At 48.0% G+C, this 27,851-nt stretch overlaps 1 protein-coding gene across 1 annotated transcript in view; it reads right to left on the bottom strand.

The window, feature by feature from the left end:
- The window catches only part of LOC311225967 (ephrin type-A receptor 6-like), a gene marked incomplete at its 5' end in the record, with an annotated part of 450,657 nt that overhangs the window by 285,680 nt on the left and 137,126 nt on the right, over positions 1-27,851 (bottom strand). Inside the window, one exon of the mRNA XM_084311353.1 lies at positions 11,587-11,695. Coding sequence (XP_084167479.1) covers positions 11,587-11,695 — 109 coding nt within the window. The remainder of the gene's footprint in view (positions 1-11,586; positions 11,696-27,851) is intronic.

Below are 27,851 nucleotides of genomic sequence, written 5' to 3'. Positions count from 1 at the left end.
AGCTAAATGACTAAATGTAAATGTAAATGTATTTAGGCTTTGACATTGTAAAACTAAATAAGTGAAATTCTGTAATATCACCCACACGATATATGCTCTGTGTCCAGAGCATGTATGCTTTTCATTCATAAGACACATTTATTGCAAGGGTTTTGTATACACATACACTCAACAAATAACCTCTGTCTGTTCTAATTGCAATGCGTTTTTATATCGTGGGTGTTCATATGACTTGTATTCTGCTTACAGCTTCGGGGTTCCACTTATTACGTTTAACAATGGCAAAGCCTTTTAAATATAATCAAAACGTTCCCGTATTTCTGCAATATATGCGCAAAATAATAACGAGTTGAGTTACGCAGAGCACAGTCAGTGCTTATTTCCGCGTTGTGAAAATATTCTACCACCGGCGCCACCTACGCATGGTCCGACCTGTGCTTAAATATACGCACAAAGTCAAGCATAAGTTCAAATAGATAAATCCCACACTTTGCTTAGGAATGGTCGTATGCACGGCTTAAGCACATATCTGTGCGTACGTCAAGTTGATAAATGAGGGCCCTGGTCTCTGATGTAATGCAAAAAAAATAATCCAATTATCTGATCGCCATTCCAGTTATCCACAGCGATCCTGTCTCCGACGTTATTGGGCATTGCACAAGAACGGGCGGGCGGGGTCAGTTGTCCAAGCCATCAGGAAGGGTACAACTCTATCAGCTGAGTAACAATGTTCATCAAAGTGTTGCGTGCTACAGTGTAGGTTAGTTTATTAGGACAAGTGCATGACAGTAAGGTTAGTTAGGGTTAGATAAAAAAATATATATATGTATTCCAAGTGTCAGAAATATTGTGTCTGTTACTAGGCTTGATAAATTGCCAAAGGAGAATATAAATATATATATATATATATATATATATATATATATATATATATATATATATATATATATATATATATATATATATATATATATATATATATATATATTTCTTTTTTAATCTTTGACGGTGGATTATCTATCACAAAACTGAACGTTATTGGTATTGATTGGAGCGCAGTTAGTGTGTCTACCTTCTGTGAACGTTTAGAAACAATCCGCGTTGCAATCCGATCTAAAATGGCGGAGCCATATCCATTATCCATTATCCACTCAACGTCAGCAAGACAAAGGAGCTGGTGGTGGACTATCGGAGAGGCAGGAAGGGTCCCCATTCCCCCATAATCCTCGGAGTGTGGCGGCCGGATCTGCTGCCAGAACTATCACTGTCACAACTCGGGACTTGAGAACTAGAGACTCACATCACCGTACTGACTATCTTGTATTTTGCACTAGAGACTAATATCACTGGACTCTCATCACTGGACTATCTTGTGTTTGTACTTTTTTTTATATTATATTGTATTTGTATCTGTTAACAGAATCCGGCTATAGGGCGACAATAATGTGGTCAAGAGGCATGGTTTCTATCTTGAGCCTTAACTGGCGTGGTTTATTATTCACATGGCAGAGCAGTAACACTACAGGTCTTCTCTCACTGAGAGACTGGGCGAAAGAGAAATAAGTGGGAGGAGACACCTCTATTTATACTCGCCACCTGGTGGTGTTCCTGAGTGTCTCTGCCTAGAGCGCCCTCTAGTGGAAACAGTTATATATGCAGTTAGATAGTTACTAGTGTAAACAGTTATATATGCAGTTAGACAGTTACTAACAATCCTACACAGAACCTCTGCCTTCAACAGTATCTATACTTTAAGTGTACCTATAGTGTATATAGGACTGTGAAACTATGCATCCCCCACCCTGTATCCCCCCCATGCTGATTTGACACCTGGATTTCCCCAAGGGGATCAATAAAGGATAATCTTATCTCATCTTATTATAAGAATGGAACTGTACATACAGTAGATTTCATTCACGGTTCTTGCTGCACGCCTGGTGATACTAAATCCAAATTGAACTCTGGCATTTGGAAGAGAAGATTTGGCCCGATCCATAGAGTTGTGAGTTGGCTATATTAATAAGGTCATTTATAGGCCTGGTATTCTATATTCTATAATAATACTTAAAATTGCATGTGTCCGGATGGCAGAATTCAGTACTCTATCTACAAAACATTCAGTTTAATCATCTTCCCTTTATTCATTTGCTTAGATTTTTTTACACATGATCTCAAGAAGGTGCTGAACGTGCTCAGTGGCAGTTCAAGAAGGTGCTGAATGCGCTCAGTGGCAGTTCAAGAAGGTGCTGAATGCGCTCAGTGGCAGTTCAAGAAGGTGCTGAATGCGCTCAGTGGCAGTTCAAGAAGGTGCTGAATGCGCTCAGTGGCAGTTTTTCATGTCTGGTCATTTTTAGCATGGTGTTATTCACAAACAAAAACATAATTTATATTCTCCTTTGTATCATCACAATTTACTCAAGCCTAGTAACAGACACAATATTTCTGACACTGGGAATACATTCCATGAAATCCATATTATGTCCCTACATACCAAGAACATGCAAATGGACCTTGTAGAAGTGGAGCAATCTTCCATTTACTTAGGTATGTATTTTTAGGCAGATTTTCTGAAAATAGGGCTTAACAGGTTAAGACAACTGGCCAACACGCTATTTCACTTCTCATTGTGTTCAGCCTCAGCTGAACCGATTCCACTGTGGCACTGATAATACATATTGTGACGAGCCTGGTGGGGTTCAGACTCGCCACGGTTCAAATACAAACAAATTTGAATGTCCACACAAGAGCAATATCAATCAATAAGAATATTTATTGAATAAGGGCAGAATCCAGTTCGATAGGCAAGAGAGTCATAATACAGTCCGATGGTCAAAAACACAAAACAGGCTCTCGCCTTCACCTCTCCTCTCACTACCTCTCACCTTACACAACTCCGAATATCTCAATCTCTCTCTCTCTCCGTCACAACTCCAACCTCACCTCCGCTCAACTTACCTCTGACTAACCTAGTGGCTTTGTAGTGTGTGTGTCTGGGGTGTGTGCATGTGAGATGTGGGTGAACTAATGATGTGCAGGTGTGTTACAAAGGGTCAGATTAAACCGAATATATATATTTATTGCCTATATTTATTTATATATCCCATGTATAATATTTGTATATCGTTTGATATCCCTTGTATATTCCTTGTACAATATATACGGAATATCCCTTTAGTCTACAGGACAGACCATAATATTCGTTCTCCTATTGGGAGCGATCCCCCGGCGCCACTGCCTTACCCCCTCGAGCTGACTTCAAAGGTACCGACGAGATATGTCTGTACATGCCCAGCTTCTGCCCACTAATACGGCTACCGAAAGCAGAATGGCACTATTTGTCCACGGTACATATAAATAGGGCGCAAGAAATACAGAACTTCCTTTTCAGTTCGCTTTCAGTTCAGTCTGGTTCCAGTTATCCAAGCAACGTCTCACCCACTACGCAACGTGGGCAGAGCAGGGCTCGCATTGCCCCAAGATAGAGCCTCGTGTTATCCTAATACGTCTGTTTGTCGTATCGTTCGCTGTTTATTAGTAAACCTTCATTACGAGTCAAAGACCACGTGGAGTGAGTGATTGTGCGTCTACATAGAGCACTTATTGCCCGTGCTAATAGTATAGTAACGTCAAGTTCAACCGTGCACTACCGCACCGGAGGATATCTACACCTGGACCAGCAGCACCACGGAGGATTTACACCCCGCCAGCAGTGCCACTTTCCGGCAAGGATTATTATTCTTCATTCTTCACCAAGCTGCTGGAAGCAGAGAACCGTCTACACCCACTGCTGTGGGATCCACGTGCCCGTGGGGACATCACTCAAGCCCGTTTCTGTCGTACCAGAGACTCCACGGCTCTCACCTACACAGCGCGCATCCTGGGACCAGGCTGCTTCTCCCCGCTGCTCCAGGGGTGACATCGCCTCCGTGAACCATTGACTTGCCTAGAGCTTTGCCTCCCTCTGCTGGCTTACAACCGGTAGTACCCCCTTTCCCAGAATAACCATAGAGATAATCCTTAATATTCATTATTGATTCGCCTATGCACATTCTATTTGCCTTATAAGCGCAATCTAAGCAAAGTATATTGTGTAATACTATTCCTTTATGTAATAAATATTGTAAACGAGTATTTTGTGTGGAAAACCGTGTTATTGTGGGAGTGTTCTGATCTAATATACTTATGTACAGTATTGGCCAGTAGTACATAGACGGTAGTGATTTAATGATATCAATACTTGATTAATACAGTCAGGGAATTGTACCCCTCAGTTACAATTGGTCCTTCGATAGCCGGAGAATAATTAGCGTAATATTAATATAATATTAATATTGACATGGTCGATGACGAACACTCCACAAACGGTTCTCCTAAGCTAGATCGCCCGCAGCGCAGACGGCAGCCACCTCCCTACCTAGAGGCATACTCTGTCAGTCCAATACCTAGCTTTAAAGGGAAGTTAAACGCGGAAAAAGTAGAAAGTAAAATTATGTCTGACCTTAACAACCAGGCTACCCCGACCACAGAGGCCCGAGTGGGTGCTAATGTAACTGACCAAGCTCACGGTGGGGACCAGGAGGGAACTGACACGACTTTACCCCCAGACAATACCGAAGAAATAGCCCCCGATCACCCCCGGGAGGAAGACAACCCTAGAGAGACGCGCACCCAGGAGACGGATCTCCTCGGTACGCAACAGGAGAACGGATCTCCAACAAGTACTGCCGGGAGCCGATCGCCCCGAACGGCGTCTTCCCCCAGCGAGGCGGACAAGATGCTGGCGCAAGCACTCATCGCCACCCTGGCAGCCTCCACCGAACGCGATCGACTTCAAGCGCAACAGACGTGCGAGCGCGAACATTACGCAGGTGAGCGAGAGCGCTTCCAGGCGCAACAAAGGAGCGAGGACGACCGAATAAGACTGGAGACCAGACGCCTCCAGACAGAAGAGAACATCGAGAGAAGCCGCGCCGACGTCGCAAATGCACAGCTCCACGCCGCCCATGCCAGCGGCAATGCCCAGCGCGACGTCGAGAGAAGCCGCGCCGACGTCGCAAATGCACAGCTCCACGCCGCCCATGCCAGCGCCAATGCCCAGCGCGACGTCGCCAACGCACAGCGCGACGCTGCCCAGGCCAGCGCCAATGCGCAGCGCGACGCAGCCCATGCCCGGCGCGAGGCAGAGCGCGACCGGCTGCAGGCGGAGCTGATGGACAAACTGGTTGCCATGGCGACACCCCCTCACTCCGCACAAAGCTCTCAGAGGTCGTCAAGACATGGGTCTAGGACACATTCCCCCACCCGACGAAGCGACCCGGGACCCCGCCTACAGGAGGATCCTGTCCACGTCTCCGAACCCCCTCCCCAGCCGGTCCATACGAGACCTAGCAACCGGGGTACAGAACCGAACCACGCCGAGAGACTGAACAGAAGACTCCAGGTCCTAGCAGAGGAAGAGGAGGAGGAAGAGGAGGAGTGTCAAGCCGACCAGCAGCAACGTGCTCTGGCCCAGGAGGCCCAGTACAGCCCCGACCCGCAGCCACGTACTCAGGACCAGGAGGTCCAGTACAGCCCAGAAGTCAGCCCCGAGGCCCTGCGCTACAAACCCCCGACTCAACTCACGGGTGAGTTTGACGCACCGCCAGCCCCGAGGAACAGCACCTGGGTACCCGACCTTCGGTACCCACCAAGTACCAGCCCAAGACGACACGCAAGAGGAGACTCGCCTAGGAGGCCTCTCCCCCAACGCTCACCGATGTATCAGTCACCCACAGCGTCATACATTGCCACGCCGTCATTTCCAGACTTCGCCTATGAGAGTCGAGCACAGTACACGGAGCTCCGGATGTGCTTAGAGACAATGATGGTGGATGTCGCTGATGAACGCCACAAGTATGCAATATGACTGAAGCACCTGAAAGTACCGCGGGCGCACAATATAGCGCTGGCCTATGCCACCTCTTCGACACCATACACAGCGGCCCTAGCGGCGCTGGACCAGAGATATGGACGTATATGGGATTACGTAATAGAAGAGATAAGGCATATTGACCGCTTACCCCCAGCCACAGACAATCGCTCACTAGACGACCTGTCAATCAAAGTGCAGTCCCTGGTAGGGATGCTGGGAGCGCAACGGGAAAAGGGCAGGCATGAGCTATACGCCAACTCTAACGTCGAGAGGATCTTAGAGAAGCTGCCGCCCGCCAGACAGGAGCGCTTCAGGCGGCAAAGAGATCACCGTGATCCTAATGGTCCAGAACCATCCCTCCTAGACTTGGCCGACTTCCTGGCGAGAGAAGTCAGCAGCCTACGACTGGACACGTTCGGGAGGAGCACGCCAAGCTCCAGAGAGGGACCCAGGAGAATAAATTATGGAAGAAGATCGGTGACTGTCATGCACCAATCAGAGTCAGTACCGCAGCACCAGAACCACAACACCCCCTCGACGAAAGAGGACCAGTGGAAGATTGAGTGCCAGTACTGTGAGGGAGAACATCGGCTCCATCAGTGCGAAGACTTCAAGAAGCTGACCACGGATGATGTGAGCCAGTGGGTCAAGGACCACCGCCGCTGCTTCCGCTGCGCGCGCAGCCACCTAGCAGCTGAGTGCCACTTGAAGAGGAAGTGCAGCAGGTGCGGTGGCACCCACCTGGAGGTCCTGCATGACCTCAACAAGCGTCAGCCAGGACAACCGAGTGGGCCCGTCGCGGTACTGTACCATGCCGAGGCGGTGGCACCAGCACCGAAGAGCCACCAGACCGCTCCCTACTGTACCTACTGCGACGGCGGACACTGGCTGGCACAGTGCGCCGAATATAAGACACTGAACCCCGTCCAAGTGAACCAGTGGCGTGAGGCGGCCCAGGCGGGCGCCGCTTACCGCGCAGCACGGTGCGGAGCCCACCAGAAGGTCCAAGACAACCGACCAACAGGAGTGCTCCACATTGACCAGCACAGCGAGACCCCCCGAGTGCTCCTCAAAGTGGTCAGAGTGCTCCTGAGCCACGGGGACAAAGTCATGGACACTTACGCCGTCCTTGATGACGGGTCAGAGAAGACCCTTCTGCTCGCGTCCGCTGCGGCCCAGCTGGGACTGCGGGGGAGCGAGAACCAAATGACGATTCGGACAATAAGAAGAGATTTAAAGACGATAAAGGGCGAGAATGTCTCCTTCACTATCGCAGCAAGCGGGCAGCCAGAGCGACGGTATAGGATTACAAATGCTTTCACCAGCCAAGAAATAGGACTATCACAGTGCACCTACCCCATCCCACAGCTGATGGATAAATACGTGCACCTGCGTCAACTACCTATCCCGCTCATAGACGGCGCCACCCCGACCCTGCTGATAGGCTCCGACCATGCAGACCTCATCGTCCCGATAGACCGGGTCCATACCGGAACCCGAGGCTGTCTTGCAGCAGTCGAGACCCGCCTAGGGTGGACACTACAAGGCCCCCTCGCTAAATCTCTCAACCGAACAGCAGCCACTAGCTGCCTCCACTCCAGAGCGACAGAAGAAGACACCGGCCTCTCCCCCGTACAGCAGAGGCTATTGACATTAAGCGAGAGGCCCGTGAGAGAACCGTGGGTACCAGAGGGAGTTCGGAACTCCACCCCCCTCAGCTGCGCTTCAGACGTAGCTGACCTCGAACCCAGCACCCCAAGCGACTCCTTGACGGGGCGGCCGGGACCGGCCCCTCCTCACACGGGGTACAGAGCAAACAAGAGAAATAGACGGAGGAGGAGAAAGCACAGCCAAGCCCAGATCAAAGCAGTCTCAGGCCCGCTTCCTCCTAAGCCCCCCTTCATCCCGTCCAGTCGTCATGACCATAGACCAGTCACCACCCCGAGCTGCGTGGCCGGCCGGCCGCGTAAGCAAAGTGACCACTGGTGCCGACGGAAAGGTCAGAGTGGCAGAAGTGCTCGGCCAAGGGCGGATCTACAACCGACCCGTGGCAAGGCTGATAGAGTCGCCAAGGCTCCCCGACTCGCCTAATGACGACCATGACCCCTGACTTTGTGAACTGCCCGACCCCTCACAGACATTGAGTAGTGGACAGTGCGGTTAATCTGCCCCTGCTTAGCTAATTAGGTGGGACTAATTAGGGGGCGGCTGTTACAAAGGGTCAGATTAAACCGAATATATATATTTATTGCCTGAGATCCCATGTATAATATTTGTATATCGTTTGATATCCCTTGTATATTCCTTGTACAATATATACGGAATATCCCTTTAGTCTACAGGACAGACCATAATATTCGTTCTCCTATTGGAAGCGATCCCCCGGCGCCACTGCCTTACCCCCTCGAGCTGACTTCAAAGGTACCGACGAGATATGTCTGTACATGCCCAGCTTCTGCCCACTAATACGGCTACCGAAAGCAGAATGGCACTATTTGTCCACGGTACATATAAATAGGGCGCAAGAAATACAGAACTTCCTTTTCAGTTCGCTTTCAGTTCAGTCTGGTTCCAGTTATCCAAGCAACGTCTCACCCACTACGCAACGTGGGCAGAGCAGGGCTCGCATTGCCCCAAGATAGAGCCTCGTGTTATCCTAATACGTCTGTTTGTCGTATCGTTCGCTGTTTATTAGTAAACCTTCATTACGAGTCAAAGACCACGTGGAGTGAGTGATTGTGCGTCTACATAGAGCACTTATTGCCCGTGCTAATAGTATAGTAACGTCAAGTTCAACCGTGCACTACCGCACCGGAGGATATCTACACCTGGACCAGCAGCACCACAGAGGATTTACACCCCGCCAGCAGTGCCACTTTCCGGCAAGGATTATTATTCTTCATTCTTCACCAAGCTGCTGGAAGCAGAGAACCGTCTACACCCACTGCTGTGGGATCCACGTGCCCGTGGGGACATCACTCAAGCCCGTTTCTGTCGTACCAGAAACTCCACGGCTCTCACCTACACGGCGCGCATCCTGGGACCAGGCTGCTTCTCCCCGCTGCTCCAGGGGTGACATCGCCTCCGTGAACCATTGACTTGCCTAGAGCTTTGCCTCCCTCTGCTGGCTTACAACCGGTAGTACCCCCTTTCCCAGAATAACCATAGAGATAATCCTTAATATTCATTATTGATTCGCCTATGCACATTCTATTTGCCTTATAAGCGCAATCTAAGCAAAGTATATTGTGTAATACTATTCCTTTATGTAATAAATATTGTAAACGAGTATTTTGTGTGGAAAACCGTGTTATTGTGGGAGTGTTCTGATCTAATATACTTATGTACAGTATTGGCCAGTAGTACATAGACGGTAGTGATTTAATGATATCAATACTTGATTAATACAGTCAGGGAATTGTACCCCTCAGTTACAAGGTGTGTTCTATCAGTACTAATCAGCTACCAAATTGTCTCTACTCCTTCCGTGGCAATAATATCTCCCATCCTTCACATATCCATGAGAGGGCGGTTGATATCTGCCACAATATGTTCAGGAATTAGAACAGGTACTACTAGTAAGGTAGGTAAAAATCTCGTATTTGTGTGTCCAGCTTTTCTTTTTACATTGACAGAAACATTATGTACACAATCTGCCCAGGTTTGATGCAAATACTTAGCATTTTGAATGTCTGGGTTTACACAATGATCAGAAGGTGCTACCGTATACATTTTGTGATGTTTTTGTAGTGATTGACTGACTTAGTGTATTTTGATGCATGTGGTTTAAAATGCATAATTTGAATTGTTATACTTTCCTTTGCAGGGTGGTTATCTGACTTCTCTGTTTTGGGAATTTGTCTTATCTGTTTTGGGGATTTGTCTCTTATCTGTTTTGGGAATTTGTCTTATCTGTTTTGGGAATTTGTCTTATCTGTTTGGGGAATTTGTCTTATCTGTTTTGGGAATGAGGTAGAAGTTGCAGGAAATACATCCAAGCTATTGAGAAAAACTGTAACATCATACCAGCAGCTGCCACCGACGTTCACTATACTGTAGTTTCAATACCTATATCAGTGATAGCCTACGGCTCCGGCTCAGGGGAACAGTTCCGGCTGTTAACAAGGAGAACGGCAATTAATGCTGGAGGCAATTGTGCACACTGTTGCTCTTCAACCTTTTTTTGGTCTAAACTAAATATAAATTATAGTGAAATAGAACTCTCTCATATAATTATATAGTATAATTTTATAATTATAAAACATATAGTTTATAATCAGAGTAGAAAGATGGTGTTCCATTCGGCAGGAGCACATAGCACTGTCTGTGTGGAGCTGTTGCTGTCAAAGTGAAGCAGGCATCAGGCAGAGGTGAGGTTGGCTGTGAGTTTCAGGGCTTATCATCTATCTCTGTCACAGATAGAAACACGTGCAAATACACACACGCTAATCACACACATCTAATTATCCAGAAAACACAGCCAGTCAGTTTGAAGTGTTAGCAGATAGATACTCTACCCCCTCATTTATTAACAGGCTGTGTGTGTGTGTGTGTGTGTGTGTGTGTGTGTGTGTGTGTGTGTGTTCAAGTTTCAAGTTCAAGTTTCTTTAATAGTTGTCATACAGAAGTACAGAATACTTTCATACAAAATGCTTCTTACTGTTACGCTCCAGAGACTGTGCTAGACAAGATAGTATCAAATAACATAGTATAGCATGTAAATTAGAAGTAGAAAATGAGGTCACAGTGTTCAGTATAGACATATGTACAATGTTCGATGCAGAATAGACGTAACTGAGTTACCATATAATATACAATACTATGCAGTGTACTAATGTACAATACTATATAGTGCAAAGCAGAAATGGGATGAGGTACAATTTAGGTACAATTTACAGTAAGGTGTACGAGTTGTAGTGCAATCCTTCATCAATAAATATAAAGTGTGGGGAGTGGGTGCTACAGTGTGTTTGTTTAAAGTGAGTGTGTGCTATAAAGTGTGTGGAGTGGGTGCTACAGTGTGTTTGTTTAAAGTGAGTGTGTGTGTGTGTGTGTGTGTGTGTGTGTGTGTGTGTGTGTGTGTGTGTGTGTGTGTGTGTGTGTGTGTGTGTGTGTGTGTGTGTGTGTGTGTGTGTGTGTGTGTGTGTGTGTGTGTGTGTGTGTGTGTGTGTGATCATACAGTATTCTGACACTGCCTGTCTGGGACTATGTTAAGCTAGACGTGGAAACAAACCAATGCAATAAAATGTAATATGATATGATGTAATGGGGGGGAGAGAGGGGTTGAACTAAAGGGATGATGACTCAAACGGACCCCCCCCCACACACACACACGCACACGCACACGCAGACGCACACACACACACACACACACACACACACACACACACACACACACACACACACACACACACACACACACACACACACACACACTGATCAGACTGATATTTAAAAAGATAAATACATTTCTAATCACAAAGATGTAGTTAGAGGTTCGATTCCCATAACTCAACAGGTAGAGCAAGGTCATAACACTGCCAGGGTTAGAGGTTCGATTCCCATAACTCAACAGGTAGAGCAAGGTACTAACAGGGCCAGGGGTTTGATAGAATTCTCTCCAGAAAAAAGCATCCACTAAAGAGTAAAGGTTCTATTTAAATTAATTGTCTTACCTCCCAGTGATGAGGAAGAAGAGGGTGAGGATGATGAGGAGTGTGAAGCCACCCACTGCTGCTGTGACGACGACCAACACTTGGCCCTGGTCGGATGCCACGTCTGATGCTGGAGAGAGATAGAGGAAGGGAGGAAGAGGAAGAGAGACAGAGAGGGAGAGAGAGAGCAATAGAGAGAGAGAGAGAGAGATAGAGATAGAGGGAGGGAGGAAGAGGAAGAGAGACAGAGAGGGAGAGAGCAATAGAGAGAGAGAGAGAGAGAGATAGAGGGAGGGAGGAAGAGGAAGAGAGAGAGAGAGAGAGAGAGAGAGAGAGAGAGAGAGAGAGAGAGAGAGAGAGAGAGAGATAGCAATAGAGAGAGGGGAAGAGGGAGGGAGAGGGGGAGTAGCAGGGTGGGGAGACATCAATAGGAATCAGAAACACTTTATTTGTCAAATACAATGAATGTACTATAGGATCTGTCCAGGTGATGACGGCGCAAAAAGACATATCGCTCCCACAGAACGACACAGACACCACCCACGGCAGATGGCAACAAGACCTCCTACACGGCCCAGCAGATCACATTACAAATCACATTTACTACTACTACTCCACATGAAATTATACTGCAGTTATACTGCACAAAATAAGTAGCGTGAGATAATTTGTGAGCGTTAGAGTGAAGCAGCGATGCGGCTCCTGAGCTTGTAAAGTGACAAAGTGTGGCCTGACAAGGCCCCGGTGTTACCGTACAACCCCTGGTTAAGTGCTACATAAGAAGACGCAAACACAGCTTGGGTGATCATAATAACACAGAGAGAGGAGAGGAAAGGTGACAGTTGTGGAAAAATTAACCCTCGGCAGGTTTGTAAGAACAAAATGACACATTTGCAGAGAATACGAAGCTCTGAATTGGCTCTGTCTGGCCAACGCTGGTCACCCAGGCGGCGGATGGATATTGGCTGGCAATGTATTCGACTGTGTTTGTATTTCTGGCAAGTATGCAGTGGTTTTCAGTATACTGGAGCCTTTAGAGACAAGAGTTGGCGGAGAGGAGGAGGGAAAATATTAAGAAAGAAGAGAGGTGGGGGTGAAAGGAGAGATGGGGAAGACAAAAGGGCAGGGATAATAGAGAGGGGGGGGGGTAAGAGGGGAGAGGGAGGGAGAGAGCCAGGGAGGGGTAAAAGGGGAGAGGGAGGGAGGGAGCCAGGGAGGGGTAAAAGGGGAGAGGGAGGGAGGGAGCCAGGGAGGGGTAAAAGGGGGAAGGTGAGGTGGGGGGAGAGAGAGGAGGAGAGAGGAGGAATGAAGGGTGGAGGAGAGAATGAGGGAAACCAGAAGGGAGGGAGGAGAGAATAGAAAATGAGAGGAGGGGAAGAAGAAGAGGAAGGTGAAAGGATGAGACAGGAGGGGTGGAGGCGTGAGACAGGAGAGGTGAGACAGGAGGGGTGAGACAGGAGGGGTGAGACATGAGGGGTGAGACAGGAGAGGTGAGACAGGAGGGGTGAGACAGTAGGGGTGAGAGGCACAAGGAGGAGAAGAGGAGAGAGTCCGGGGGAGAAGAGAGGGAGCACATTACCCAGAAGGGACAGAAGAAAAGGAGAGCGCAAGAATAATTTTTATTCTCATTTAAATAATCTCTATTAACTTAACTTTTTCATGAATGCACCATAAATACGCTGACTGTGTCTGCTCTCTCTTTCTCTTTCTCTCTCTCTCTCTGAATAGGAAGAGTGTGGGTCTGAGATGACTGATCTCCCCCCGCGGCATAGAAAACCCTTGCCAGCTTTTGCATCAGAGTGATTCATATGCCTGACACGCTTTAATTAATGTTATTCATTCATAAAATTGTGATTTAGTCGATGATCATTTGGCCAAATTGGCCCCTGTTTGATATTCATGGTCTTCTCTTTTCTCTGTCTCTTCACAAGGCTAACGAATCCTAGATAATTGAAAGATGATTGCTATTGCTTATTTCTTAAATTTTTGGCCTTGAGTGTGTATGGGGGGTGTTCAGTCTTGGGTGTGTGTATGTACATGTCACTATACTTGTGAGAACCGACCCTTGACAAACACCATAATGTGAGGACATTTTGAGTTGTGAGGAAATTCTGTCCGGTCCTCACACCAGAAAAACACATATTAGTGTTAAATGAACAATCATATCTGTATCTAAAGCAATCTACAAGTAAGTAGTGACCACTGCTGTCCCTCTCTCCCTCTGGCCCTCTGTCCCTCGTCCGCTGTCAACACCATCAGTCCTCCAGTCCACCAGGTGTCAGGATCTTCATTAACTTCCATTCACTTGGAGGACCAAGTCTAAATATCATTCTGAATTAGAAGGCGGTACATAACCATGGAAACCACTCCCCAAAAATGTTTATGCAAAGTTAAGATACATAGCACATTCAAACCTACAACAAATGTATGGATCTGCTTTTATTTTTCAAATGTAACAAATCTGTAAACACACATTAAATACCAAAACAAACACATACCATTGAATTGTCTGTTTTATTTAAATCTGCACAGCAGTAGTTCATTTATTAAATATGTCAGAAGTATGCTATTTAGACTAGGGTTAAGTGGTTAGGGTTAGAATTAGAGTTAGGTTAAGGTTAGGGTTGGGCATAATATACTGTAGCATGTATGGTTAATGTCAGGGTAAGGGGCTAGGGAATGAATGTGAGTCAATACAATGTCCTCACAAGTATAGTAAAACAAGTCTGTGTGTGTGTGTGTGTGTGTGTGTGTGTGTGTGTGTGTGTGTGTGTGTGTGTGTGTGTGTGTGTGTGTGTGTGTGTGTGTGTGTGTGTGTGTGTGTGTGTGTGTGTGTGAGAGAGAGAGATAGCTATTAGCCTGGACAGAGGTAATTACGGGCCTCTCAGATGAGAGAAAGCGCTGATGTGAGAGCTCCGATCACTTCACAGGAAAATTCGACCAACGACTGGCTTCACACACTCTTTTGCAGCCTCAGACTGACACTGCTGTAATGAGCGAGTGTGTGTCTGTGTGTATGTGTGTGTGCACGTAGGTTGCATGAGAGAGTGAAAAAGTTGGTCCGCAGGGAGAAGAGACACAATGAGAGAGGTGAGGTGGGAGGTGAGGAGGAGAAAAAGTAGAAGGGGAGAGACAGAGAGATAGAGAGAGAGAGAGAGAGAGAGAGAGAGAGAGAGAGAGAGAGAGAGAGAGAGAGAGAGAGAGAGAGAGAGTAAGTGAAGTGGGAGAAAATGGGGTGAGAAAAAGTGACACACTACCAGAAAGAGTGACAGACAGATGACCAGGGAGACAAGGTGGGTGAGAGAGAGTGACTGACAGGTATACAGAGGCAGAGAGAGAGAGTAGGAGAGAGAGAGAGAGAGAGTGGGAGGGAGAGTCGTTTGGTTGTCAAGGTGAGAGGATGTGCCCTCTTGAAGCTCCTGAAAAGTGCTCCTCGAAAGATTTTTGGCAAAAAACTGGACAATTTTGAAAAAAAAGACTCAAAGTGGAATAAACCCGGATATTTCTACAAGGATCTAAAGAGGATCTAAAGAGGATTATACCAATTTTATAATGTTCACACCACCATCCGGGAATCTGGAATTAAGACTTGTTTTTGGACAAAATTACCTGAAAGGACCTACAAAACCAACGACACACAGGGGCACACTCAAGGACTAGTGCTTTGTTGGAGTTATAACAGAGTAAGTACTGTACCACTGGACTGAGAGAGGCCTACTTCATAAACCAAAAACTGAACAATACTGACATTTTAGTTAAACATCTACAATTAAAAACTAGAACAATTTGAACCACCAGGACAACAGGATAAACCCCAGATAACCCCAAGTGAAAGAGAGGTGTGAAAGGGTGGTATGTAACGGTATGGGTACCGAATTCGGTACTTTTAAAGGTACTTACCGAAACACGTCGGTACTACCGAGTATCGATTCACGTGAGATAAAAAAAAAAATCATTTTTTTTAACCTTTTTTCTTTTCATGTCAACGTTCACACGCACAATATACGCTTACCTAGGATTTGACTTGATTCAACAACAAAGCAGTCGGGACAATGGCAAGCCGAAAACGGTCGAAAGTGTAGTTATTTGAAGTTTGGATTTTTTTTTTTTTACAACTGAGGTAGGTAGATTACATTTTTAGAGACTAAAGTACCGAAAAAAGGTACCGTTGGGTACCGGTATCGATTGAACCGGTACCGTATCGGTTCAAATGTGAAAGGTACCCATCCCTAGGTATGTTACATAGGTAGGTTGACCATTACTATTATTGTATTTATAATAACATGCTAATCAGGTTAGTATAGGTAAGTCTTTCTGTATAGTAGTTCAAGTTCTTTAATAGTTGTCATACAGAAGTACAGAATACTTTCATACAAAATGCTTCTTACTGTTACGCTCCAGAGACTGTGCTAGACAAGATAGTATCAAATAACATAATATAGCATGTAATTTAGAAGAAGAAAAATGAGGTCACAGTGTTCGGTATAGACATATGTACAATGTTCTGAGTTACCATATAATATACAATACTATGCAGTGTACTAATGTACAGTACTATCTAGTGCAAAGCAGAAATGGGATGAGGTACAATTTTAGGTACAATTTACAGTAAGGTGTACGGGTTGTAGTGCAATCCTTCATCAATAAATATAAAGTGTGGGGAGTGGGTGCTACAGTGTGTTTGTTTAAAGTGGGTGTGTGCTATAAAGTGTGTGGAGTGGGTGCTACAGTGTGTTTGTTTAAAGTGAGTGTGTGCGTGTGGATGTGTGTGCTATGTGCGTTTGGTGGTTGTTGTTGTGTAGTGTTCATTCATTGTTCGTTTAGCAGCCTGATGGCCTGGGGATAGAAGCTTCTTCTGAGTCTTTCTGTGCTCGCCTTGAGACTCCGGTATCGCTTGCCTGAGCGCAGCAGTTCAAAGAGGCAGTTGTTCGGGTGACTGGAGTCTTTAATGATTCTCTTAGCCTTGCCCTTGCAACGCTTGTTGTAAATGTTCTGGAGGGTGGGGAGCCCCCCTCCAATTGTGCGTTCGGCTGAACGTGTCACTCTTTGTAGTCTGCTTCGGTCTTGTGCAGTGCTATTCCCAAACCAGGAGGTGATGTTGCCGGTCAAGATGCTCTCTATTGTACATGAGTAGAAGTTCTTAAGGATCTTCTGACTGACTTGGAACTTCCTTAGGCGCCTGAGGAAGTAGAGGCGTTGTCGTGCCTTCTTCACAACACTGTCAATGTGTGTGGTCCATGTCAAGTCCTCGGATATGTAGGCTCCGAGGTACTTAAAGCTGTTGACTCTCTCAACCGGTGCCCCGTCGATGCTGAGGGGGCTGTAGTCCTTGACCCCCGACCTCCTGAAGTCCACAATCATCTCCTTTGTTTTGCTGACGTTCAGGGAGAGGCTGTTTTCCTGGCACCATCCCGCCAGGACCTTGACCTCTTCCAGGTAGGCCCTCTCGTCGTTGGCAGAGATCAGGCCCACCACCACTGTGTCGTCAGCAAATTTGATGATTGTATTGCTACTCCGCTGAGCCACACAGTCGTGTGTGTACAGGGAGTAGAGGAGCGGACTCAGAACACAGCCCTGGGGGGCCCCTATGTTGAGGGTGATGGATGAGGTGCAGTTGCCTGCTCTCACCACCTGGGGTCTGCCAGTCAGGAAGTCCAAGACCCACTGGCAGAGGTCATAGCCCAAGCCCAGGTCCCTGAGCTTGGCTATGAGTATGGAGGGGACTATGGTATTGAATGCCGAGCTGTAGTCGATGAATAGCATTCTCACATAGTTCCCCTGCCTCTTGTCCAGGTGTGATGCTGCTGTGTGCAGCACATGGGCTATGGCGTCCTCCGTATGGTGCTGTGTTCACCTTTTAGTAATCCCCCTTTCTGTTTCCCCTTCTCAGGTACCGCCTGCACCTTCCTGTAGAGTCTCCTGAATGCCCGGTGATGACTACAGCTGAGGGCCATTACTCATTAACACATTGGACGCCAGACCCGACATAAGTCGAGTTAACTCGGCCGCCAAACCCGAGAAAAGTCAGGTTTTCATCATTATTTCTTTTATTCGATATTTCCATTCATAATCCATCCATCCAGCCTGATGTTATCATTGGGAATGGGTCTGAGATTGCAAAACATCCAATACCGCTGCCTAACACCTTGCGGCCGGTATTGCACATCCTTGGAAACCCTCTGGCTTGGGCTGTGTGTCGATCTAAGAAGTCCGGTCTGGGTTTTCCTTCTCGGGCAGGACAAGCGTTTATAACACATGGATTGAGGAGACTCAAGCACCGCCGGTTCATGTGCTTTTGTGGATTATCTTGGCATCACGATCGACATCAATACTTGGAATGGCGATCAGATAATTGGAATATTCTTTTTGCAGTACATCCTAGACAATCTTGCGTTGATCCGATAATTCCTGTCTGTAATGTAATGTAATGTGTAACGTATTCCGTTGGTGACGATCGAAGCATAGAAACCCCCCCCCCACCCTTATATACATGCATGATGAAACATAATACCGATAATCTAGCGTTGATTTCAGATTGATTGTTGATCCAAGCGAGGAATGGCACGATTCCTAGTGAAATGCACTAAAACGCTGTTTAGCTGTGTTTCTTGGGATTACACAGAATTACTCTAAAACTATACTCATATTCACCACGGTATAAAACGGGAATGTATGGATGAAAAAATTATCTGTTTTTTGCATTTTGACCGGAACAAACTCAATGACAATCGACTATATTATTAGATCCATAGCTATAATATTTAATATAGTTTTAGCACTGCCAACACCGACATGTATCCCCATTCATTACAGCGCTGCCACACACGGCCATACGCCCACAGCGACCTCTGGCGCTGAACCTGTAAAGGGGCGGGTGGATAAAATCCCACAAACATTCAAGGCCTTATGCCACTGTGGTGGGACTGTGACTTATATTTCTTAGTAGCCTTATCTTGTTGTGCTAGTTGTCTTACCACGTAAGTTTGATTGTGTCACTTGGGTTACTTGTCCTTGATTACTTTTCCTCTTGTTTTCCCCATTGAGTGGGTTGCTGTTGTAGTGTTACTCCTTGCCTTGTGTGGTTTGTCTTATTGTATATTCCTGTTTTGTTCTCCCTTCCCTTGTGCCAATTTGTGTGTTTATGGGTTCTGTTACAAAGGATCAGATTAAACCGAATATATATATTTATTGATTGATATATATTGCATAATATTTGTATATCGTTTGATATCCCTTGTATATTCCTTGTACATATACACGGAATATCCCTTTAGCCTAGTACAGACCATAATATCTCATTCTCCTATTGGACAGCGGTCCACAGGCGCCAAGGCCATGCCTCCAAAGTCAGGTTCAAAGTCACCGCCGGGGACATGCCTGGACATGAATGGTATTGCGCAAGGATATGAGACAGGAATAAAGCTGGTACTAGTTTATTCATCTAAGCGTATAAATACGGCGCAGGTTCAAGTTCAAGTTCAAGTTCAAGTTCTTTAATAGTTGTCATACAGAAGTACAGAATACTTTCATACAAAATGCTTCTTACTGTTACGCTCCAGAGACTGTGCTAGACAAGATAGTATCAAATAACATAATAACATAATATAGCATGAATTTAGAAGAAGAAAATGAGGTCACAGTGTTCGGTATAGACATATGTACAATGTTCTGAGTTACCATATAATATACAATACACAATACTATGCAGTGTACTAATGTACAGTACTATCTAGTGCAAAGCAGAAATGGGATGAGGTACAATTTTAGGTACAATTTACAGTAAGGTGTACGAGTTGTAGTGCAATCCTTCATCCATAAATATAAAGTGTGGGGAGTGGGTGCTACAGTGTGTTTGTTTAAAGTGGGTGTGTGCTATAAAGTGTGTGGAGTGGGTGCTACAGTGTGTTTGTTTAAAGTGAGTGTGAGCGTGTGGTGAATACAGAAGTGTTACGCTTGGTACGCTTCTTTGGCATGATGGACCCAGATGGCAGCGTATAGATGAGACCGGAGACAGAGCGTGACGATGAACAGTTTACTAACACACAAGGTACATACACGACACAGGTAACATTTAACAATGACCGCGCACAGCAGGGCAGGACAGACAGGACTATATACACAAGACTAATTGACAAGACACAGAGGGTAATTTACAAACAAGACACAGGTGTGGTAGACAGAAACAATAGAGCACAGAGTACTGGGAAAACAATAACAAACAACAAGACTAAAACATAATTACAAACCACAGACAGGGGAACACAAGACTAACAAAGTGGAGACAACAGATAATAAACACAACAAACACAACTGACAATAAATAACAATAAGTCGGTGTGTGAGCTGATGCCAGATTGGCATCAGCCCACCGGGTGGCAATGTAGACTGAGGGTTATTGTTAATGGGAGGTACTTGTGAATATGACTGTCTGAGTCCTGGTCCCACAAGGCCAGGACCGGAGGAAGTGTTACAGTACCCCGCCCTCGAAGGTCGACTCCCAGGCGACCCAACAGGCCCCCCGGGAACGGGGAGGGTGGGGGGGACGGAAGCCGCATCGGCGAAAAGAGGAGGGGGGAGGATGGGGGTTCGAGGGACGGGGCCTGCGGGAACAGGAATGGGGGGAGGGGGCTGACGAGGAGGGCTGGAGCAGGGAAGGATGGGGGGAAGAGACGACGGCTCCGGAGCACGACCTGGGGCTGGGGTCTCCACGGTGGCGAGACCCCCCGCCGATCCCCGAACCGGAGGCTCCCTGGCGACAGGACGCGGTGCAGGACCCCCAACCGGGGTCCCTCCGGCAGCGGAATCCGACGTCTTCCTCCAGGTCTGCCATGGTGGTGGCTCGTCTTCTGGAACCTCCCAGGGAGGAGGAGACCTCGACCAGGCCGGCGAGGAAGACCTGCGGTCCTGGAAACCCCTTCCCCTGGGGCTGTGGCGTCGGGATCCGCGCCCCGTCCCCGACGCTCCCCTGCGGACCAGGCGACTTCCCACCCAGGGATCCAGCACCGGGGTGGCCGCGGCGCAAGCACCCGATATCATCGGTGCCGCTGGCCCAGCCACTGCGTCCCATGGTGCCAGACCCAGAGCGGTCGCCTGGTCGGCACGCAGGACGGAAGCGCCCAGGATCCCGAGCGCGAAGCTGGCTCCGTCTCTCCTCTCTGCCGGGTCCAAGTTCGGCGCGGTCATTCTGTTACGCTTGGTACGCTTCTTTGGCATGATGGACCCAGATGGCAGCGTATAGATGAGACCGGAGACAGAGCGTGACGATGAACAGTTTACTAACACACAAGGTACATACACGACACAGGTAACATTTAACAATGACCGCGCACAGCAGGGCAGGACAGACAGGACTATATACACAAGACTAATTGACAAGACACAGAGGGTAATTTACAAACAAGACACAGGTGTGGTAGACAGAAACAATAGAGCACAGAGTACTGGGAAAACAATAACAAACAACCAGACTAAAACATAATTACAAACCACAGACAGGGGAACACAAGACTAACAAAGTGGAGACAACAGATAATAAACACAACAAACACAACTGACAATAAATAACAATAAGTTGGTGTGTGAGCTTATGCCAGATTGGCATCAGCCCACCGGGTGGCAATGTAGACTGAGGGTTATTGTTAATGGGAGGTACTTGTGAATATGACTGTCTGAGTCCTGGTCCCACAGGGCCAGGACCGGAGGAAGTGTTACACAGAAGTATGTTACCCAATAAGTTGAAGCCTCACCCACGATACGACGTGCAGTGAAGTATGGCCTGTTTGGCCCTAAATAGAGCATTGAGACCGCGTGCGAATTAATAACTGACGTGTCACAGTTTAACGCTGTACCGTCGAGTGCGACCTATTCTATTAAGTCATTAATAGTCTATTTGTGTATAGTGTATCGTGCGGCTAAAGTTCTACAGTGACCAGCATCACCAACGTTTTCCTCGTATCAGCTAGAGTGCTTATCCAGGCTGGGCTGCTTATCATGGCGCTTTCACCCGAGGGGCCCTAGACGAGGATCGTGTGGACATGTACACTGGATTATCTACCCGACGACTGCATAGCCCTTTTCGGCTGGATTATATTTGCTTTTGGTCCTGTAATTAATGGAGCGGAGAATCGCCGACACCCACAAGTGTGTGGGATTTACCCTGTGAGGAGCCACGTCGAGCCCGTCCCTCAGAAGCCTGAGGCAGGCTAGCTTTCTTCCATGTGGAGCTACATGCTACGGAGAACAGCTGTATTCGTCTGTGGATCAAGATCTTATTGCACCGTCTCCCGTACTCGGAGTCTCCTTATCATCGTTGACCCAGACTCTACTACCGACAGATCCTCTACCCTTGCTGGCTTACAACCGGGGGGACCCTTCCAGTATCTCCCGCTATATTACTAGTGTACCATAGATATAATTCCCTAAGATTCAGGTTGTATGATTACCTCCTGCGTAACCAGAGAATGGACATTCGTTATTGATTTGCCTACGCACATTCCTTTGCCTTATAAGCGCATTCAAAGTGAAGTAGTAAAGTATATTATGTACCTTTTGCTGCAATAAATACTTAATTACAACTTTGTGTAGAACCGATTCATTGTGGGGAAGTGTGCATCATTAAGATACCTGTGTACTGTATGGCCAGTAGGAATGTACATAAAGACGGTAGTGGTTTAATGATACCATACTTATCAATACAGTCAGGGAATTGTACCCCTCAGTTACAATTGGTCCTTCGAGCCGGAGGGTAACTAGCGTAATATTAATATAGTGGTATTAATATTGACATGGCCAATGATGAACACTCCACAAAACGGTTCTCCTAAAATAGATCGCCCGCAGCGTAGACGGCAGACACCTCAGTACTTAGAGGATTACGTTGCCAGTATACTACCTAGCTTTCTACAGACGGTAAACGGGGAAAAAGTAGATAGTAAAATTATGTCCGACCCTATCGACCAGGCTACCCCGCCAATAGAGACCCTAGTGGGTTCTAACGTAACTGACCAAGCTCACGGTGGGGACCAGGAGGGACCTGACATGACTTTACCCCCCGCCAAGACCGAAGAAGTAGTCCCCGGAGAGCTCCCGGATAAAGAAAGCCCTCCAGGGATGGAACTCGACCCACTACAGGAAGGGGCGAGCACCCCGGAGATGGATCTCCTCGACTCGCCACAGGAGAACGGATCTCCAACGAGTACTACCAGGAGCGGATCACCTCAACCAGCGTCTTCCCCCAGCGAGGCGGACAAGATGCTGGCACAGGCCTTCCTCGCCAGCCTGGCAGCCTCAACCGAGCGCGATCGACTTCAAGCACAGACACTTAGTGAGCGCGAACATTCTTCCATGGAAAGAGAACGCCTTCAAGCGCAGCAACGGAGCGACGAAGACCATACACGTCTAGAGATTAGACGCCTCCAGACGGAAGAGAATATGGGAAGAGACCGGGCCGAAGCCCAGCGCGCCGCCTCCGAAGCCCAGCGCGCCGCTGCCGGTGCCCAAAGAGAAGCAGAGCGCGACCTCGCTCTCACCAAGCGCGAAGCCGAGCGTGACCGATTACAAGCGCAGATAATGGAGCAGCTGATTACCAGGGCAACCCCCCCTCCCTCCGCACGGGGCTCCAGGGCCTCGTCAAGACAAGGGCCAAGGGCACCCTCCCCTACCCGATCAAGCGACCCTGAGCCCGACCACCAGAGAGAGCCTATACCCCTCTCCGAACCCCTTCCCCGACCGGTCCAAGCGAGACCCAGCTACAAGGAAGAAACGGTCTACACCGCGGAGAGGCTAAATAGACGACTACAGGATCTAGATGACCTGCCAGAGGAAGAAGAAGAGGGAGAGGAGGAGAGTCAAGCCCAACAGCAGCACAGTACTCCACAGGACCAGGAGGTCCAGTACAGCCCAGGCTTTACCCCCGCGGCTCTGCACTACAGACCCCCGACTCAATTCACGGGTGAGCTTGATGCACGCCCAGCCCCGAGGAACAGCACCTGGATACGCCGACAGATCCTCTACCCTTGCTGGCTTACAACCGGGGGGACCCTTCCAGTATCTCCCGCTATATTACTAGTGTACCATAGATATAATTCCCTAAGATTCAGGTTGTATGATTACCTCCTGCGTAACCAGAGAATGGACATTCGTTATTGATTTGCCTACGCACATTCCTTTGCCTTATAAGCGCATTCAAAGTGAAGTAGTAAAGTATATTATGTACCTTTTGCTGCAATAAATACTTAATTACAACTTTGTGTAGAACCGATTCATTGTGGGGAAGTGTGCATCATTAAGATACCTGTGTACTGTATGGCCAGTAGGAATGTACATAAAGACGGTAGTGGTTTAATGATACCATACTTATCAATACAGTCAGGGAATTGTACCCCTCAGTTACAATTGGTCCTTCGAGCCGGAGGGTAACTAGCGTAATATTAATATAGTGGTATTAATATTGACATGGCCAATGATGAACACTCCACAAAACGGTTCTCCTAAAATAGATCGCCCGCAGCGTAGACGGCAGACACCTCAGTACTTAGAGGATTACGTTGCCAGTATACTACCTAGCTTTCTACAGACGGTAAACGGGGAAAAAGTAGATAGTAAAATTATGTCCGACCCTATCGACCAGGCTACCCCGCCAATAGAGACCCTAGTGGGTTCTAACGTAACTGACCAAGCTCACGGTGGGGACCAGGAGGGACCTGACATGACTTTACCCCCCGCCAAGACCGAAGAAGTAGTCCCCGGAGAGCTCCCGGATAAAGAAAGCCCTCCAGGGATGGAACTCGACCCACTACAGGAAGGGGCGAGCACCCCGGAGATGGATCTCCTCGACTCGCCACAGGAGAACGGATCTCCAACGAGTACTACCAGGAGCGGATCACCTCAACCAGCGTCTTCCCCCAGCGAGGCGGACAAGATGCTGGCACAGGCCTTCCTCGCCAGCCTGGCAGCCTCAACCGAGCGCGATCGACTCCAAGCACAGACGCTTAGTGAGCGCGAACATTCTTCCATGGAAAGAGAACGCCTTCAAGCGCAGCAACGGAGCGACGAAGACCGTACACGTCTAGAGATTAGACGCCTCCAGACGGAAGAGAATATGGGAAGAGACCGGGCCGAAGCCCAGCGCGCCGCCTCCGAAGCCCAGCGCGCTGCTGCCGGTGCCCAAAGAGAAGCAGAGCGCGACCTCGCTCTCACCAAGCGCGAAGCCGAGCGCGACCGATTACAAGCGCAGATAATGGAGCAGCTGATTACCAGGGCAACCCCCCCTCCCTCCGCACGGGGCTCCAGGGCCTCGTCAAGACAAGGGCCAAGGGCACCCTCCCCTACCCGATCAAGCGACCCTGAGCCCGACCACCAGAGAGAGCCTATACCCCTCTCCGAACCCCTTCCCCGACCGGTCCAAGCGAGACCCAGCTACAAGGAAGAAACGGTCTACACCGCGGAGAGGCTAAATAGACGACTACAGGATCTAGATGACCTGCCAGAGGAAGAAGAAGAGGGAGAGGAGGAGAGTCAAGCCCAACAGCAGCACAGTACTCCACAGGACCAGGAGGTCCAGTACAGCCCAGGCTTTACCCCCGCGGCTCTGCACTACAGACCCCCGACTCAATTCACGGGTGAGCTTGACGCACGCCCAGCCCCGAGGAACAGCACCTGGATACGCGGGCCATGGTATCCAGCAGGTACCAGCCCACCAAGACACGTAAGAGGAGACTCGCCTAGGAGGCCTCTCTTCCAACGCTCACCGATGTGCCAGCCATCCATGGCATCGTACATTGGCACACCGACGTTCCCGGACTTCACACACGAGAACAGAGCACAGTACACAGAGCTACGAATGTGCTTAGAGACAATGATGTCCGATGTAGCTGATGAACCGTACAAATATGCTATCCTACTAAAGCACCTCAAGGTGCCCCGAGCGCACAATAAAGCGCTGGCATATGCCACCTCTACTACCCCATACACCGCGGCTCTAGCAGCACTCGACCAAAGATATGGACGCATATGGGACTACGTAATACAAGAGATAAGGCATATTGACCGCCTACCCCAAGCCACAGACAATCGCTCACTAGATGACCTGTCTATCAAGGTACAATCCCTGGTAGGGATGCTGGGGGCGCAAAAGGAAAAGGGTATGCACGAACTGTACGCGAACTCTAATGTCGAGAGGATTTTAGAGAAGCTTCCGCCCGCCCGACAAGAGCGCTTCAGGCGGCAAAGAGACCACCGTGATCCTAACGGTCCCGAGCCATCCCTCCTAGACCTAGCCGACTTCCTGGCGAGAGAAGTCAACAGCCTACGGTTGGATACGTTCATGCGGAGCACACCAAGCTCCAGAGAGGGACCTAGGAGAGCAAACGATGGCCGCAGATTGGTGACCGTCATGCACCAATCAGAATCAGTACCGAGCAGCAAGAACCACAGTACCCCCTCGATGAAAGAGAAGTGGAAGATGGTGTGCCCGTACTGCGAAAAGGAACACTGGCTGTCACAATGTGACACGTTCAAGAAGATGACCGCCGACGAGGTGAGTCAATGGATAAAGTCCAACCGACGCTGTTACCGATGTGCGCGCAGTCACATGGCAGCCGATTGCCGCTTAAAGAAGAGGTGTAGTCGGTGTGATGGAGCCCACTTAGACGTCCTACACGACAGTAACAGAAGAAAGCCTGCACCCTCAAGCAGCACAAAGGCAAGTGTTATGTACATTGACCCCGCCAGCAGCGGGGGCGCCCGGGTGCTCTTAAAGGTGGTCCGCGTAACATTGAGTTACCAAGACAAGGTCATGGACACTTACGCCGTCCTTGACGACGGGTCAGAGAAGACCCTTCTCCTCGCGTCCGCTGCGGCCCAGCTGGGGCTGCGGGGGAGCGAAAACCAGATGACGATTCGGACAATAAGAAGAGATCTAAAGACGATTGATTGATTGATTGATTGAAAAGTTTATTAACAGATTGCAGAATGGGTACAGTACAGTACATCTCAATACATACAATTGTTAAGGGGATGCAGACCAGAGAAAGACTTTCGTCTTGTTTCCACCAGGGTCCCCCATTTTCAATTCATCATAACATATATGACATACATGACATACAGATAGACAGTACTGCTACATCTATACATTTATGACATATCAGATTTGCAAATACAGTACTGTTTGTGATACAAAAGTGTCCAGAAAAGGAGTGTATATACATTTGGCGTAGAAACTGTACATTGGAGGAGGTTGGTGGGGTGGGGTTGGGTGGGTTGGGTGAGGGCTGTACATTGTAGGTGGGGGGGGGGGGGGGGGTTGGGTAGGGGACACACACACATTTTACACTGTACATTGGAATGTTGACAAAGCCTTACTTGGTCATTTACTGTACAACTAGGTTAGGACATTTGTAGGGGCCAGTTTCGAATTGCAGTCTCACGTAGGTGTTTTTTGAGAGTGTTTTTGAAGGTGGGTAGTGATTCACATTCCTTTACAGCTTTAGGCAGGGCGTTCCACATTGATGTGGCATAATTGCGAAACGTGTTTAGTCCCTTGTTTGAGCCGAATCTGGGTTTTACATGATTTGTGGAGCTCCCTCTGGTGTTGTGATCGTGGTATTCACTGACCTTTGGGAAGTATTTTGACATGTACATGGGTACCTTGGTCGCGTAGTGTATCTTGTAGACCAGGCCCATTGCAAGTTGCTGTACTCTGTCGTCTACTCTAAGCCATCCTAGGTTGTCAAAGTGGGCAGGGGTGAGGTGGGTTCTAGGAGTCAGGTCAAGTAGTAGTCTGACTAGCTTGTTTTGAGATGTTTGTAATTTGTTTTTTAGTGCCTTTGAGGTGCTTTGGTACCATGAGGTGCAAGCATAGTCGTAGTACCCTTGAATGAGTGCTCCTGCTAGAGTCTTCAGGGTATTCTTGTTTACCAGAGAGGAGATCCGGTACCAGAATCGCGTTCGTTGGTTGACTTTTTTTATTACATTGGATGCCATTTTGTCACAGGAAAGATTAGCCTCTAGGATGGAACCCAGGTAGGTAATTTCATCTTTCCTTGTGATAATATTGTCACCCACTGTAACCGAGAAGCCGTCGGTCTTGCTGAGTTTGTTATTTGAACCGAAGAGAATGGACTCTGTTTTGCCCATGTGTAATGATAGTTTGTTGTCGGCGAGCCATATGCAGATTTTGCCTAGTTCCGAGCTGAGGGCTTTTTCAACCTGTAACTTGTTCTTGTCAGAGACCAGCAGGGCTGAGTCGTCCGCAAACAGGAACAAGTTGCAGTCACAAGCTGACGACA

This window comes from Notolepis coatsorum (genome assembly GCF_963971535.1).
Source record: "Notolepis coatsorum genome assembly, chromosome: 3".
Lineage (NCBI taxonomy): Eukaryota > Metazoa > Chordata > Actinopteri > Aulopiformes > Paralepididae > Notolepis > Notolepis coatsorum.
This window is presented reverse-complemented; position numbering and strand designations above follow the sequence as displayed.